Genomic DNA, 19,095 nt, shown 5'->3' with positions numbered 1-19,095 from the left:
TCATATGAACAATAAAAACACATGTTGTTCAATATGTCACAATTAAAAACAAGTAAACTTGCTTTCTATGACTGCCCATTTAGTTTAGTTTCATTGAGGAATAGAAATTATATAACATGAATTTATATCTCTGAAGAATTAATAACTGATATAATTACATTGTCTTGTCAGAGCAGAATTTACTAAAATTTCCATAGCACACTCTTTGATATGTACAGCAAAAACATAAGCTGTGTTTTATAAGGCACATTCTGTCACAATTCACAACGCATTATTAAAATGCTGCTATTACCTGCTTTCTATGACTCTAGATTTAGTACCAAACTGTAGATTTAAAACCATACTGTAGTTTTTGTACCAAAATCAAAATTTATAACAACGAAGAATAATTTAGAATAACTACTTTTGGAATCTATTAATAAATACAAAGCAGATTGCTTTAGATGTACGGCAATAAGAAGTTGTGTTCTATGAAGCACAATCCATTGGAATTTTAAAATAATTAAGCTGAAACTATTAAGTGCACCTGATACTAGTACATGATTTCAATTTATCATATTCAGTTACTATATATTAGCTATAGTAATTGAGTATACAAATTAACTAACATTTCACAAAAAAAATAGAAACAAAATAAGTACAATCGCTAATATACCTGGATTACTGTAATCATAAATATCTTGAAGTTTCTTCAATTTTTTCTTTCTAATTGGCACAGAGGGAACTGGATGTACATTACTTGAAGATCCTAGAAATAAAAAGAAACAAGTTAGAACAAGGATTTAAAAAAGATACCTTGCATATTTTAAATAATAATTTATAAAAAATTAAGAGCAACAAGAATGAATACTAAAAATTCAATTTAATAAAGTATACAAAAGATTGTTTTGAATATTTAAAGGCATTAAAAGTGTAATGGCACGATGACCTGTTTCCAGCTATAGACAAATTATATAAAGAATTAAACTAAAAACAAAATAATAAATTACTAGAACTTAACAAAAGTACCATTCATTTTAAGGGAGATTAAATTGTAAAAAAAAAGCAAGTCTATAAAAGTGAGAAAATTTTAATTGTCTAAATGTAAAAAAAATGCTATTTTCTATTACAAAAATTTTGTTTTCCAAAAAATGGTCCAAGACTCCTAGAAATTTTGAATTTTTCAAATTTCTAAATAGAATTATTATTCCAAACATTAAAAAAGCAGAGCTAGAAACAAACAGCAGTCCTAAACAAGTAAAATTAAATTCTAACCACAATTAAATAATTATCAATGGTACCTAGATCAGTAATTAATAACAGTCAAGTGAATGCAAGAAGATTTCTTCCTGATTTGGTTTTTCATTTTTTGGTTTGGTGTTAGGCTATGTTCTGTCACAAAGTAGCACACTTCACTAGTAAAGTGAATGTTATGCATTCTTGATCCATTTTTCTCAAATGTCACTTTAATAATATTTTTTTAAAACTTTTAATTCGAATGATCTACATACAATAAATGCATAAGACAAGATTCAATCTTATAGTAATGAAATTTTAATTTATATAAAGCTTCATTTACACATTTTCAATTTGTTTACACAAATTTAAATAGTATAAATGTAAAATTTTCTTTGTTTCATAAATTTTTAAAAATGTCTTATTAAAATTTTAGGGTCATGTGAATAGATCAGTAAAAAACTTGTACAAACTTGTGAAATCTTATAAATACTAAGTCTTAAATCTCTGTAAAAGTATGTATACTTAAATCTCTGTAAAAGTTTTTAGAAAGTGAAAAATCTTTTATAAATTCGAATAAAAAAAAGACAACTAATTGTAATTACCTTTTCTAAAAGAATATTTTTTATAGATATCACTCAATGCTTGATGTGGATTTAAAAAGTGAATAGGAGGTGTGACCAAATTTTCAGAACTCCTATTCCGATAAAGAGATCTATTAAATTCATTTCTAATATCTTCTTCATCAGAATTATCAACAAGGTTAGGAGTGCTGTTATAAGATGTCAGCTTAGATAGCAACTTTTTAGAACTATTGCCTTTGATATGATCTAGACTAGATTTACAACCTTTAATGACAGAAGACAATTTAGGCGAAACACTAGGGGGAGTAACATGTTCTATGCTCTGTACTACGGAACAGTTATCTTTGGCACCGTAAAACACTGAATTAAGTTCTGTAGGTAAAGAGGAACAGGACAATCCATCAATATCACTGTCTTTATGTGATTTAGATAATGTACTTGCATCTGCTGAATTAGCATTCTGTTCTTTACTTTGAGATGCAAATACTGAACGTTTTGTAGTAGCACTGTTTTGTTGAATATTCTCTGAATTGACGGGTTGTTCACTAATATTCTTTGAGTTATTTTGAATGTGATCAGTTTCTGGAAAATTCCCTTTTTCTAAGACAAGAAGGGCAACTTGTGGACTTTCTCTTAATTTTGTAACAACTTCTTCATATGAAAGATTTTCCAGAAGTACTCCATTCACTTCAATAAGCTTATCACCTGAAAAAATCGGATATTGTTAAACTCTATGCATTATTTCATAAAATTTATAATAATGAAATATAAGCAAAGATTAAACAAATAACTTGGAAAATATAAATTTAAACTTTTAATAAAAGCTGAGGCTAAGCCGAAGCTTAATTTTTTTCTTCTTTCTGCCATTTAAATTGTTGTAAATAAAAATTTTCAGGGTTCCCACTCAATTTCAGAAAAAAAATTCCCTGACATTTCCAGGTACAGCAGGTAAATTTCAATGAAAATTGAGACCATATTTTCATCAGAAAACTTTGATTCTTTTCCTTGTAATGTGATATCATTAAATGAGGATAAAAACATTTCAGTTATACTAAAATGTGAACATTTTACAATAAATAAATGTAATAGATGTTAGAATTATTAACTCTAATCTCAATAACTGATTACTGTTCCGGACAATTTTAAGACTGGTTATTTTCCAGGTATGATATAGGAATATTCCAGATTTTTGTAAAACAATTGATTTTGTAAAATCCCTGACTTTTCCCTGATTTTCTGTGTTAAAATAAAATTCCTTGACAATTCCAGGTTTTCCCTGACCTATGGGAACCTGAATTTTTTTGACATTACTTATTTATGCCTTATTAAAAAATTAAGTTACGCAACTTAGCAAGAAAAACATATAAGCTCCGTTTTGTTTAATATATGATTATATATAACAAAAGAAAGACTATAAGTTACATAAAAAAATTCAGACACAAAATTATACATAATAAATAAAAATTTACTTGAAATATACATTTACCTCGCTTTATTCTACCATCTAGATCAGCCGCACCTTGAGGAATGACCGAATGAATAAAGATGTGTCTTTGCTCAGAGATAGCTCCTTGCTCAGTTCCTTGCTAAAAAATCGTTAAGTAATTATTAATACATAAATACTAATATTTTTAAAAATAAATAATAATTAGGAAATTACTTTCCAACATTACACAGTTTTTTAATGCAGTTTCAAATAAAGATAAATCAAATAATTTAGAACTACCAAATAGAAATCTAAACTTGTAACAATTTAAATAAATTTTGTAACACTTCCAGGAGGTTCTGCTCTCCAACCCTCGTAATTTCTTCACATTCATCATTGTTTCTTTCTTCTTAAACGTAAATATTTCCCACAAGAAAGCTGAAATTTTGTTCATGTTTTAATTGTAATGAAATATAAGATTTCCTAGATTTTAAAAAATTATCATCTGTACTTACATAAACCTAAGGAATACAGATTGTGAGACTCAATAAAAGTAATTTTACACATTGAAGACATTTATAATAGTTCAAAACGGGGTCGTTTTTTATTGTTATTTATTAAAAAACAGAATAAAATCCCAAAAAAAAGCACTTAAATTTGCAACAACTTTAAAAAAAATAGGAAGTTGGAAGAAATCTGTCTTTAAAATAATAAAAAATGGTCCAATCAGTAAATTAAATTTCAACTATGTAGTTACATTTTAGCGGACAGTAAATCGATAAACATGTTTTGTACTTTTCTCAGTTTTTAGATTTTTTAAAGTATAAAATTTTATTACAGTTTAAACTGCTGAAAACCTATTTGGATGATGCTGAAAAATTCTTTTAACGTTAATTGCACAAAAACAAAGATACTTATCAAACATTTAAAACGAAGCAAAAGTATATACTATTTAACTATTACCTAACAAAAACTGTTGATTGCAAAATTGTACTGGCATAATTCTGACACGAAGAATTAATATAGAACCTAAATAACTGCACGATTTATACCTCAAATTATGATTAGGTGGCAGCATGGCATTTTACATGCATCGGAAGATATTGCTAAGTAGAGTAAATATCCCTATATAGTTTATTTGTGAAAATTAAATAAAAGTGATTAAAAGCAAATCTGGAATTTTCCCCTTCCCTGTCTCCACCCCTACGACTATTGAGTTAAGAAGCATATTCCTTGTTGTTCAGTGTTAGTTTTGCTATAAAAATTATTTAAGTTGTTTTGAACGATTTGATTTGTTACCAGAAAATAAAAAATTATCTGAACTTATAAATTTTAAAAAAAAATCTTACATAAATGTTTAAGCCCAAAGAGCCATTTTTTTTGTCCAACACAACATGAAACACTTCACCAGGTAAGAGGAAGTTGTCGTCCACATTTTCAGACAGCTCAGAGTAGAGCTCACTTTCCGAAATATCTTCCTTGCTGAGATTTGAAGACACAGGCTCAGATTCATATTTCAGTTGGGAAGCTATTATGTCCGGAATGTTGTCCCGTGGACGATGCCCATTCAATCCATTGTTGGTCTCTTCTTTCCAGGAATGGTCACTGATGAGCTTTGTGGCATGGTTTAGAGTCAAATCAGGAACATCAAAGTTGACTGGCTTATTTTGATCCACCCACTTCTTTCGAGGTTGAGGAATCGGCATGTTTTCAGATTTAACTGAAATAGAAAATATGAAATTAAATGATTTTGCTTAAAATTTCTTTCAGTTTTGTTATTATACAGGGCAAATTTAAAGTCAAAGACAATGAATACTAAAGTTTAATGGTCTATAAAAATACCAGCTTGAGAATTAATATAATATAAAGTATAAGATTATATAAAGTATAAGATTATATAAAGTATAAGAGTAGCTGAAATGTTAGCTTTTTTATTTTTATAAGGCAAACTTTAGATGCTATAGTGAATGTTTAAAATGTCAAAAGGTGTTCATTTCACTAGATCCTGAAAGAGAAACAATTGGCAAAAGCAAAACGTGAATAAAGCGCAAAAGTACATTCTATACTTTTATTTGTGCTTCATTCATGCTGTTTTGCTTTATATATAAATACTGCAAAGTATACCCTTTTGCTTACTAGAACAAATATTAAGGGTTGAACCAAATGTTCAAAATGTAATTTTTCTCTTTCAAATTGGAAATGCAACTTTCTCTACATTCTAATGCTATTTTTGTGCTTTTCAGGGACAAAATCATGAACTTCTTTTGGTTTTCTCTTCTCCAATACAGGTCTCGATGACTTTTTCTTGTCGGGTATTTATAGAATTGTCTTGAAATGGAGATTTAATTAAGTCACCATTGAGGTATCAGGTATTGTTATGTCAGGAGATTTCTTACAAAACATTTCAATGCCGTGAGAACAAGACAAAACAAAAAATAACCCTTAAAACTTGAATATTTGAGCATAACATCCTCTTGAACAACAAAATGGGTCAAAAACTAGTTTTTGATTACAAGATCACCGATGCCAGTTAATATACATTTGAAACTGTTTGCATTGTGAACTGAAGGGAGGTGTGGAATTTTAAAAAGTTTTTGTTTAATTATGGACCATTCAACCTAAATGTACATGGCTTTTAACACACCCTGTATAAATATGAAGAAGGAATCATAAAGAAAATATAATTTTTAAGATTAACCAACTAAATAAATATCAAACTCAGCAACGAAACATTTAAAAATGCTTAAAAAAAGTTAAATAAAAATTTTGTAAGGCTTACTAGACTAAAAGTAAGACTTCATTGAAATTATACTCAGAAACTATTTGAGTGATTCTGCTCAAATTTTCGATTTTGACAGTTACAATTACTCAGTTTCAAATGAAGTTGGAATTTGTACAGCTTACAGCTCAAAAGTATTTCAGTCCTTAATAAAATAATAATAAAAAAATAACAAATTGTATAAAAATCTTTTATTTTGAATAAAATTATCTATAGGCAGACCAGTTTTAATTACTTGTAAAAATGTCTTTATTCAGTTTCATTTCTAACAATATGGTAAAATGCATCAAGAAGTATTAGTAGCATTAAGGAAACAAAACATTTGACTGCTCACTTTCCTGACCAGGATCATATTTTGACGATTGCTACTACCACTTCTAACATTTTGAAGGTAAAAAATTGGAATGAATTGGAAAGCGTTACTACAGCCATAAGCTACTGTTCATTAGATTAATTGTTGTTCAAATGCTCTGTTTCTTATTATCATTATTTTACACTCTGCAAATATCTAAAAATCAGTGATATCAATAAGAATTTTTTTTTTGTTTCTTGCTATTTTATCATTTTACATTGATTTAAAATTTTGATGAAAACTGAACACTTTCCTTGCATATGAATATTTTAAAACTTGTATGTTGTTTGTAAATTTCAAAAGCAATTGATATTTCAGATTGTAATTCTAGTCTAATTATAAGGGATTACCATACATCTAGGAGAATAAGTGGACCCTTATTTCTGATTATGAGATAGCTAATTTCTGATATGTCTGGTGTATAAGTCTATCTCTAAATAACGCATAAGAAGTAAAAAACCATACAAAATTAAATCTAAAATATTAAAGTAAAAAATATTGTTCTCTTTGGAAATCTTTTAAAAAGTGTGTATTTTGAATTCTTCGGATGACAGTAAAGACAATTTTTTGAAGGACTCAGTGGATAAGGAAAAAGTAGAATCCACCAGAGAGAGGAATCTGTATGGCAACATTGCTAACGTTATTAAATCTAACAAATATATTCTGGAAACTTTAAATTCGTAGTTTTACGATACATTTTAAAATTGTCAATTAATTGTTTTAAAATTTTTATTTGAAATAATTTTGAATAAATTATCTCAACTTCTTTATCTAAATTTTTCTTTCTGGGTAAAGTGGTATGAATCACTAGGTGCTATGTTTATAAAAACAATTCAGAGCTGAATGGAATGGATCGATGAAACAATGGATTAAATTAATTAAAAAATTACATATATTATGAATTTATAAGAGATTTGTCAGTTTTACAGAAATGCCAGCTGCTCTACTTTTCAGTAAATTATTTTATAATTGAGAATTAAGAAGTAAAGACTGGGTTAAGATTCGGGTTTGCCAACACATTAAGAGACTAACCTCGTAATAACCAGCACTAAGTTATGCTTCATATGAAATATTTTATTATTTATGAGAAATGGTACACACAACAAATTAAAATCAAATTTACTAAACACAGAATTATACAACTAAATAAAAATATTTTTATTACCACGGAAAAAAAAAATCCTCATAAAAGGGAAAATAATTATTTTATAATTGTAGAGTAGAGAATTAAGAATTAAAGATTGAATTATTTAAGTTAAGCTTGACAACATTTTAAGAAACTAACCACAAAATAGCTAGAACAAAGTCAGATTTTATATGAATTTTTTAATTATTTATGAAAAGTAGTATGCAACTAACTTAAAATCAACCCGAGAATCATATATAGAAACATATTTTGATTACCACTAGCATAAAGCTTTGTTGTTGTTGTTGTTAATTTACGTCGCACTAGAGCTGCACAATGGGCTATTGGCGACGGTCTGGGAAGCATCCCGGAGGATGATCCTAAGACATGCCATCACAATTTTAATCCTCTGCGGAGGGGGTGGCACCCCCGCTTCGGTAGCTCGACGACCTGCATGCGGAGTCGAGCACTTTACGGTAGCACAGTTTAACGAGGACCAATACCGCACACCCTCGGTCCCTACGCGAAATGATCCAAGTGGTCACCCACCCGCACACTGACCGTAGCCAGTGATGCTTGACTTCGGTGATCTGCAGGGAACCGTGTCTTAACGATCAGTCCACTGCGGGACCTAGCATAAAGCAGAGCAAATGAGAATCTCTTCTACATTTCCTAAATAATAATATAATAATAAAGAAATAAATAATAATAATTATTTAAAAATAAATCTTACAGTCAGAACTTTCTATAGCTGTGGATATGACTTTTTCTTCATCCCCACAAATCCAAGCTTTTGCTTTTGTAAAAGGCTTCTGTAATTATAAATAATATCAGATCCTTAATTATGATTTTACAAATAATATTAAAAAGCAGTTATAAGACAGGGATTCCTACTTGCAGAAAAATGCACTGTAAAACTTTATTAAAATGCGTAATATTATGTAATAACTGAATTTGATCCTCAACAATTTTTAAGTAACTGTCTTATACTATTTTGTGTGTATATTTCAAAAAGTAATTTTCACTCATTATCTAAATAAGAGAAAAATTTATAGTTTATGAATAATAATTAACGGCATGCTAAGAGACTATCACTGAGCATACAGTTTTTCTATAATTTATACTGAAAATTATTAGAAAATAAACAGTTAAAGATTCATTGTATTTTTTAAATAAATACTTTTAAAAAAATTAAAATCACTTAAAAATAAGCATAATCAAGTAAATATTTATAATAGTAATGAGAATTAAACCTATTAACACAGATAATTTTCGATTGTAATTAATATTTTAACAGTTAATTTTTCAGAATAAAAAGACAGTGTTTTTAAGGGATGGTGGCTTATTTTTGCAAATAGGGTGCATTTATAGGAATCAAGGGGCAGGTAGAGTAGGCCACTTTCCAAAAAACGCTTAGGGAGGGGAAAAAAAAACAACTTAATATTAAGTGGAAAGACAAGTTAAAAAAAATAACTGAAATAAGAAGTTCTCTAAACAACTATTATAGAAATAAAACTTTGACAAGGAATGTTTACAGAACTACTTTGTTGACTAACCAACAAGTTAGCCCCCATTTATCCAATGGGTGCATAGCATAAATTCCATGTTAGAATGCATAGCGCTCAATTGATTGAGGCTTAGACAAAATTGTTTAGTTGTCCCGTTTTGCTAAAAATAAAGATCAGAATCGATACAGTTAATTCTTTACAAAAAAAAATTATAAAGGTTAAAGAGCTGTTGTTATACACTTCATTATAAAATGTGTAATTTCATAATATAAATGCCTAACATTTTGTAGGGCTGAATAAATTTTAATCTTATAAACAGCTGAGCTACTAAAGCTGCTGACATACAAAGTGGTAGTTTTCTAAATAATAACAAAGAAAAATGTAATTGTTGTAAGGTAAAATAACTATCTCTTCTCCATGAACAAACTAGTAAATATTATAATTAACTCTTATATTTACAGTAAATATAAAATAGCAAACAATCTGAAGTAAAGCATTAACTTATACTAGTTAAATACTGAATTAAAAAGAATTATCAAAAGCAAAACTGGTGTATTGTAAGTGAATTTGATTATTTACAATTTAAATACTTAACATTATTAAATTAACAGGTAAATTAAGTTAATAATTAAAAACATAAGTACAGTAAAATTTTATAAAAAAAACTTAATATTTTACAAAAATTAGAAATTTTATACAGTATTTTTGTTTACATACCAAGGATCAAAACATATTTTCTTTTATATTGTGAATTAAGTAGTCTTAACCACATTATTAAATATTTAAAAAAAATTACATATTTTCAAATGAATACAAAATATCAACATTAAATTTATTACCTCAATCACTTCTTTCTCAATGAAATTTGGAATGCCGTTAACTTTATTCGCCTTTGCAACAACAAGTTCAACAGGATTAGCAGAGTGTTGCAAAAGATCAACCACAGTCATGAAATTGTCATGTTGAACATCTGTTCCATTCACAAACATAATTTGGTCACCTAATGGTAAATAAAATTCATCATTTAGCATTTTATTCATCACCAACATTCATCTATGAAAAGGTACCCCAACATAGAATTGAGTTAACAAGTCTTATATACTAGTAAATTGGAAGTGAATAATTGCAGCGGTGGACACTCTACAGTACTCCCCCACCAGAATTATATCTGTGATACAATTTGATGAACGGATACCACTAGTTGATTCATGGCTGTTTTGTGAGAAGTCCGGAGAGCTGTATTAAGATCACTGTACTTTTAAATGCTGATCCTGAGAACTGTATGTGGATAATGTCAATGTTACAGTCACAAGTCAATTGTTCAATGGGGACCATTGAGCAATTGACTATCCATTGTTGTAGGCGTATTCAAATTGAAGAGGGAGATTCTGTCAAGGTAGGCATCACGTCTGAAGGTCACCAATGTGGGGAGATTAGATATTGACAATGTCAACCTTCTATGAAAAGATACCTCAACATAGAATCGAGTTAATATGTCTTAAATACTAGTAAATTGGAATTTGATAATTGTAGTGATAGACACGCTACAATCTATAAGAAATAAATGAACATATAGTCTTACCAGGACTGATATTGCCGTCTTGATCAGCAGGGCTACCAGGGTGTACAGATTCTACAAAAGCACCGTGCAAGACTGTCTCATAGGTATTTCCACACGTTATAACCATACCAAAACCATATTTGCTATCCTTCTGCAGTTTCACTAATTTCATGCTACGTTTTTCACATGTGGTTCTCGGTATTGTGTGAGGAATTTTAGTTCGCAGTTCTGGAAGAACAAAAATAAGAATATAATTTCATATATATTTTTTTATTTCTAATAAAATACAGAAAATTTTGTAATGGTGAAAATGGGTACATCAAAATCTAAAATTATGAAGAAAAAAAAAGTTCTTTAAGAAATTTCTTTAAAAGCAGTTTCCTGCTGTTTTTTTAAAAAAAAAAACTGCCCAAGAAAGAGGTGAATTAAGTTTTATTTTGCATAACATTTTAAAGTGAGACAGGACAATTTTTGGGGCAAATTGTTTTTAATTATTAAATCAAAGATTATAGAATAATTATTTAATTATAGAATAATTATTTAAATCAGGGGTTCGTAAAGCGTGAAGAATCTGCAACTTAAAAATTGACATTATTGATTTGAGAAGCAATGCAATAAAACAGCAAGCATCATTGCACTTAATTCACTATACCTTCGATTACCGTAATTTCTCAATGTATGTTTAATATTACTTATGCTTAGAATATTATAAGTAATTTAAAATAAATAACTTGATTGGATTTTAAGTATGAGTTCAATTAAATATGTTTATATCCTCAGCACATAGTGTTATCTAACACATGCAAAACATATTAAATAAAATAATAAACATATCAAAAACAAATATATAGGACTGGGGTGTCTTAAAGTTATTTTAATTTTGTAAGGGTGGCACATCTTGAAAATGCTTGGAAACTTCTGAAATAAATATTTTATTTCAGATATAATAAATAANTATATATTTTATTCTGAAATAAATAATTTATTTTTGGAATAGTTTTTCACTAAAATGAGCTAATTTCACTAAAATGACAGCGTGCAGCAATTTCTCATCAAGCGTCAAGAATTAAGAATAGATATTTTCTTATCATAAGGGAGAACGGAAGGGGGGGGGTGAAAGAAAAAGACATAAGATCGAGAAATAAATGTGAAAAATTAATGACCAAAACATCTACTTTTATTGGGCAGAAATTCGTGATTATATGAAAGAGCGTGAGAGATAAAAACACACGCAATTCCTGCAAAACAATTGGATAAGAACGAAAATAAACAAGAATTTAAAAAAGAAAAACAATTCGAAGCTCCACGGCTTTGCATCTCTCGCACGAAAAGACAGTAGAAAAAGAAAGAAATAAAAAAAAAACTTTGCTCAGAAGGAAAGTCCATAGGACCATGACCTTGGACCAGCCGAGATCGCCAAATCAACAAAGCGTAGACCAAAGGCCAAGGTTAAATTACTTTCGTATTTTTTAAGTTGGTTTGGAAGTTAACAATTAAAATAATCAGAAATTTATTAAATTTATTCAAATGGTTGGAGATAAATAGTGAATTGCATTTTACCTGATATTAAAAAAATTTAAGATTTAAAAATACGTTCGAAAAAATCCTATCCAAAGAAATTTATCTTCGTCGGCGAGCCCGATTTATTTTTAGACATTAAAAAAATCTCAGACTTTTTCAGGTTTTGAAGATCAGAAATTTAAACCAAAATTTAAAGTGATTTATCGGCTGCAAGATCAGAAACCCTCTTTGTAAACTGTATGTTTAAAAGGGGTAAAAAAGTTAATGAAAATTTAACCATGTGTCCGAGACAGACTCATGTTTAGTTACTGCACAGCTCTCATATTGCTTTATCTCGGAAGTTTTATTTGAATTGTTTTAATATAAATGTTTTTAAAAATGATTCAATTTGATATTATTCACCATTAATAACAAAAAAAGAAGAGATTCACCATTAATAAAAAGTTGTATTATGGCAATGCCAACCAGCCAAACACCGTTGTTACACAATCTGTGTTACTCTCTTTTGGAACTTAATCAGACAAAAATTGCCAAAATCGTAGATCTCCCAAACCATCTTCTATCACACGATTATTGAATTATCACCAAAACCCACTTCTGATTTCTAAAATCAGAGGTAGTACGGAAAAAGCAGAATATATAAAAGAACTTAGTAGCACCTAACATATATTCCATTAACAATTTATGAACTTATAACACTGTTACTGTGCATATGATAGTTCAAAAAAAGTAGCTGAATTAACTCTGTTTTAAAATAAAATACTTTACATATAATTGTCAGTGATTTGTCACTGATAAAAATTTAAATGTGCAAAATGGAATAATTCAGGCAACTTCTTTGATTGCCATTCCAAGCGTTCTGCTACTTTTTAAATCTTAGAACTAAAATTCTTTCGTTAAAAAAAAAGAAAGATTTTTATTCTGTTTGGTATGTGTGTGCTTACTATATTTACTTCTATACATTTACTATTACCGTCGTTTAAATTTAAGAGAAACTACTTATAATCGACTTTCATTCACAATATGTTCGCTAATCATGATGTATTTACGCAATTACATTTATAAGTGGAATTTATGATTAACATTAAAAAAAAAATCTTATTTGTACTTAATCATAATTAATTGAATGAAAGTCTTCCCATGGAGAAAAAGATCTTGGCTAATAGCCCATTGTTGAAAATCAGTGACTCTTAAGCCAATGCGTGAAAGGGAAATTGTATTCGATTAGCCTCTCACTTATCGATTCAAGTTGATTATTGAATCGATATTATTGATGGGAGATTCTTATACCTTGTAACATAATTATTTAGCATTACTCCATCATTAAATTTACATAAACCTTTCTGATTCAGCTTTAGTTAATTGTGTTGGGCTTAACTCTTCCCTTTCATTACATTTGGAGGTTTGTTATCTCCTTTTGACGTGTCGAATAGTGTGAGGTTATAAATTGTTGCTTGTCAAACCATTGCATACCAATTCAGTCTTTGGGATGACTTATTTAAATAATTGTCCTCCTAATGATCAATTGTAGATCATAAATCTCTTTGTTCATTACTTCATTGCATTTTAAGTTTTGCCGTGCACATGCACCGTTCAAGGTTTTTAGACGGATGTATACTTTCCCATTGAAAGAGCTCTTCAGTAACATCTCAACTCAGTACTTGAAAAATATAAGGGGGTCTAAGCCAGCGGTTCTTAAGTGGTGTTCCGCGAATCCCTTGGGTACCCTCCCGAAAAGAACAAAGGTGGATTCTCGGCTCGGGAGAATACCACCCCTAGATATTTGTTCCCCCTTAGATAATTAAATTGTATTTAAACTTCAATACTCATTATTTGATATTTATTAAGTTTTCTGTGTTTTATCTCACATTATATCTTATAAATGTTTACTTGAGCTGTACACCACAGCATACTATTTCAGCCACCAACTGCCACATTTTACTCCGAATATCTATGCTATTTAGTCCCCGTTGCCCTAGGGCAAATTACAGATTTAGAAGTTGAAGAAGTCTTCGCCGATTACCATATCAAGTGTCAAGCCTTGGGTATCGCGTAAGATTTAATGGGGACCAAGAGTTAGGACATTTGTTAAGCAGTTCTTTTCCATTTTTTTAAAACCTGTTATTATATTTAAATCTCATCCATTTTTTATTTAATATTCCGGTTGTTTTTGCAAAATTGTTTAAGGTAAAAAGATATAATTTTTCTATTAATAATGCATTTATGTTTCCCATCGCACTTTTAAAATCAAAATAAAATATATGAATTCTTTAACAAAGATTTATGTTTCCCCAATAATCATTTTCAACATTTAAAAAAAATTTTTTTTTTCTTCTAGTTTTCTTTAAACAGAAAAATATTAATTCGACTTATTTCACTCATTTTCAGCTTCTGTGTTTGCGTCAAAAAAAAAAAAATTGATTGCTAGACTAATTTCAGCTCCTTTATTGCAAATTCAACTGACGGACACAAAACCTAATTTAAGAAAGAATCCATACTTCTAAATATTTTCAAAATGAAGAATTTATTTATTGGTTATTTCTTTCACAATTGTTTTAACTGATTAACATTTCACTGATTGTTAACATTTTATTTATTTAATTGGGGTTCCAGGGAAAGAAGGTTGATCGTATAGGATTCCATGGTCGAAAAAAAAACTAGGTTTCATGAAGATATTTCGAGCAGATATGTTGCCACTTTATAGAGCGTTTATTTTGATTATTTTAATTTTATTCAAACTATTTTAATAAATTTGCAATATTTTAAATTGTTTTTTAATAACAAAAAAACAACGTTGATCCAAGTAATAATCGCCAACTTGGCAAGATTTCAAAAAAGTCGCCAACGGGTGGGCTATTCTAGGATTCCCCCCTGAAGTGCAACACCAATGAACTATATCAAAAATTGAACTGTTATCGAAAAAAAACAATCTATGAACGAGAACAGCTATAAGAGATATTTCTGGAACATTACATAATAAGTACACTACCTCAAACCTCTTTTAATTGTGGAACAAATGAAATAGTTCCAAGCATTAACCCTATCCTATCAGATTTAACATAGCTATTTCGCGTAAACTTTCCTCTAACTCGGCAAGTAATGCGGAAGGGAAAATAAAAATTACGATGAAAACCAGTTGAATTATGCAAAACTTCAACACCTCTCTTTAATAAAAGGTTAATCGATTATTTGTAACACAACCAAAATCCACATACAGACAAAATAAGCCATTAATAAGACAAGGAAATCCGATTATTCTCACGATAAAATGACAGAGCAAATAAAATAGAATAAATAAAAAAGTGCTGGCAAAATATTGCTCCAAGCAAACTTTTTTTTAATTTTTATTCCTCATTCTTTACAATTTCAACATCATGTGAACTTTGTTAAAACGCGAATAAAATTCGTAAACGGATGTGAGCGCAAATAATAAGTGCCCCAATTCTTTATAGATTGGATAACAAGTGTTAAATGTCTTTGTTAAAAGCTTAAGAGAAACAAGTTAACGTATCGCTTTGGTCTTTCTTTTTTAAGAGTCAAATCGATTTCGGAGAAACGCTAGTTTTGAGGTGACGATTTTCAAAATACAACGAACCCATTTGCACCATGAATTCATTTTTAAAGAATACCCATTTGTTAGGATAGGATTTCGGTTATTTGAATACCCTTAAAAACTTATCTTAATAGAGATGAAAACTCAAATTTTTGATAGAGTGCGATGCACGAACTTGCTTACGAATTATTTTGCATCTGTTTTAAAATTTCATTTTGTTGCAACTGAAATTACAAACATAAATTAGTGTTAAATTGATCCCTCGCAACAATATACCTTGGCCCCAGTTGGACTAAAAATTGACTCAATATGGGTCTTATAACAACATGCACCGATAGACCAATATTAGGATATCTAGAATTTTTAATATTGGTCTTCTACAGGTCCAATATCGGCCTATATAGGGGTACTATATTAGCAGAATAATGAATTTAAAATATAAGGAGAATCTGGCAATTCTGGGTAAGGGTCGAAATTGGTTTTAAAGTGTCTAAAATATTGGAGGAATCGGTCAATTCTATATAGGCCCAATATTGGAAATATATCGGGTTTTTGAATCCTTATTAAGTCAAGATTCCTGAATATTGGTTCCATGAGGGCCCAAGTTATTTTTATGGTAGGGATATTTGCTAATTTTTTACTTATATCACGCTCTTTTTGCCTTTTAAATTTTGACCTTCATGGAGAATTAAGTTCGACATAGCAACTATATTATACAAGGTCAATATCTGTTATTGTATATGTTGTAAATGTATATTGAGGTCAATACCCTCAAATTATAGAATTAATAGGCATTAATTCCTATTTAGAATTAATACCAAAAATGAAGTAAATTAAAATATGAACATTTGTCATGGCAGAACAAGTGAGAAAAAAAAAGAATTACTAAAGAAAACAGGACTGAAAATATCAAAATCTGACAGATTGCAGTAGAAAACAGGAATTTAAAGTTGATTATTAGATTATCCCCTCAAGCTTCAACAGGTAATCAAACTGGTTTTTAAGTCCACTCATCAACAGTAAGTGTGGGGACTCGTGATGAAGTTTCTATTTACTTTCATACTATCTTCAAACTAAACAGATAATTTTAAAATTAGTTTCTTTCAGTTATTAAGTATGAAAAAATGTAAAAAATTACTAAGTGTAAAAAATCTCCATGACTATAAAATAAGTCATTTATTATAATTTATCACACCGCCTTATTTTTGGCTTTTTTGCCTTTGTGAATAATCGCCTAAATCTAAACATATCGATATCTGACGTGCTTGGATTTAAAAGACTTCTGGCATAAAAAAAAAAAAATAAATAAAATAAAAAAAAAACGAGCCCAAGCTCAACTTTTGTACCAAAATCTTTCCAATCAATTCTTGCTTTTTGTCTTATTGCTTGTAATAGTTCTGTTCGATGCCTGTAACAGAAATAATCGATTAGCATCAATAGCTTCCGCTATAGTCTTATTTATGTGTGACCTAAAGTACGAGTTCTCAATCTTTTTATTTATTACGCGGAACTTCATAAAAATAGATTATAACAGACATGTGGAATCTACAATGCATTATACCACACCCCAAAATCTGTTTTTAAGAAAGGAAAATAACTTCGCAACGTCGATGCAATAGTAGAACGAAATTAGTGCGAATTGATATGCACTTGGTCGCTTTAGTGAATGTTTTACTCAATTTCATTATTTCTTACACCAGAAAATACCGACATTCAGCTTGCACTGATGGTGAATGTTGAATAAAATATTTTATTAAATATTATTTTTAACTTACACCTGCAAATTTGACATTCAGTGTTCACCGATGATAATGAATATTTTTTTGAATGTCACTATTTTTCGCTTCCACATGCATATTCGACATTCAGCCTGCACTGATAATGAATGTTGAATGAAATACCGGCAAATTCGACATTCAGCATACATTGATAGTTAATGCTGAATAAAATGTTTTCATAAATTTCACTATTCATAAAAATATTTTAAATTTTACGTACAATATTTCTCAATAAAATTTTATTTTATTTAACATTCACTGTTGAATGTTGATATTTTTTAGTGTAGGTGTGAAAAAACATAAGTTCATCAATAAGACGAATGAAAAAACAGGCTGCGATAATTCCGAATTTTTATCACTTATTTCGCAGATTGCACTAATTTATATTATTAACATTCTTTTTTTATTTTCATTATTACTAAAGGAATTTCCCCCCGCAATAATGCGAAATAGACATAAGGCATTTTTTTTAACTGATTTAAAAACATAAAATTTGTTATTAACACCAATTTCTGAATTGAAAATTTCAACTATCAATAAACAAATCGAATTTGTTAATATAAATACAGTATCAAAACGGAGTAGAAAACTCAGGTGTGAAATTAAATCTTCTGTTTATAGAAGTTTTTAGCTCTTAAACTGTAATACAATTTTTCGATTCGTAGGAACTGGGAGAAATCCGAATTAGATAATTTACCAAAATTTATCAACTGGTTTTAGAGATTTATTCAATTTGTATTAAAATATCCTTAAATGAGAAATTCTTATTTTTTAAATTTAGAATATTAAACAACTTTTTTTCAGAAACAGTTCTAATTCCTTGGGCAATTTTTCTTCTTCAAAATTTTGTTTTGAGTAGGACAAAATGTAGCTTAGAACATAATTTTAACACACAGTTAATATTAAGAGAGGCATATCCCTGATATTTTTCTTAAAACAAGATATTATTAAAATAATTTTAGGTTTATTTAATTAGTAGGTTAAGGCATTAATTTAAAATATTCGTATTGACACCACAGGGGAAAGATTTGAAGACAAAATACAACAGAGGTACCGATAAATGTTAATAAAACGGCGTTTTGTAACAAAACTTAGTGACTCGCGTACTCGTTCGATTTTCCCCCCAATAATTATTGTAATTTATACTACGAATAAAAAAAGTTTTAAACAATTTGTAAAAATGAAAAACTATCCGAAATGGCTTTAACTTGCGTTTGATGTTGATATATTCAAAAATTACATTATTAATAACTAACAAATAACATGTTACAATCACCAAAACATAAAATAAAACTGACTCACTAGCATTAATTTACATTATCAACTGCATAAAATAAAAACATCGTTTATGATTCTACACAATAAAAACACGATATTCAAAAACAAGGAATTAATTCTTGAGGGAATTTTACAGAAGGCTGCAATAAAGAATATTTTTATAGTTCTATATTTTTACATAAATTTTTAAATAATATTTACTAACAATTTTATTTACAAACTAACTTACCTCGACGTTTGAAAACGATCAAAATTTTAGACAAGAAAAATCTAATTACGTAAGCTGGTAACCATATTAGTGTTAAAATTGAAGCCAAGGCTCGCAGATAAAAACGACCCACCGCTACCACAACCATAAAAAGAAAAGCCCAAGGCACTAAAATTGGCGACGAAATAAAGTAAGCAGCGGCGACA

The 19,095-nt window shown here is 28.9% G+C and overlaps 1 protein-coding gene across 1 annotated transcript in view; it reads right to left on the bottom strand.

Moving 5' to 3' along the window:
- LOC107447617 (tyrosine-protein phosphatase non-receptor type 13) overlaps nt 1–19,095 on the bottom strand; it is a gene marked incomplete in the record, with an annotated part of 126,626 nt that overhangs the window by 15,865 nt on the left and 91,666 nt on the right. Inside the window, 7 exon segments of the mRNA XM_071186957.1 lie at nt 656–748; nt 1,821–2,504; nt 3,286–3,385; nt 4,575–4,945; nt 8,216–8,294; nt 9,830–9,990; nt 10,573–10,779. Coding sequence (XP_071043058.1) covers nt 656–748; nt 1,821–2,504; nt 3,286–3,385; nt 4,575–4,945; nt 8,216–8,294; nt 9,830–9,990; nt 10,573–10,779 — 1,695 coding nt within the window.

Source organism: Parasteatoda tepidariorum, chromosome 10 (assembly GCF_043381705.1).
Source record: "Parasteatoda tepidariorum isolate YZ-2023 chromosome 10, CAS_Ptep_4.0, whole genome shotgun sequence".
Classification (NCBI taxonomy): Eukaryota; Metazoa; Arthropoda; class Arachnida; order Araneae; family Theridiidae; genus Parasteatoda; species Parasteatoda tepidariorum.
The sequence above is the reverse complement of the archived record's forward strand: the minus strand, read 5'-3'. Positions and strand labels throughout refer to the sequence as shown.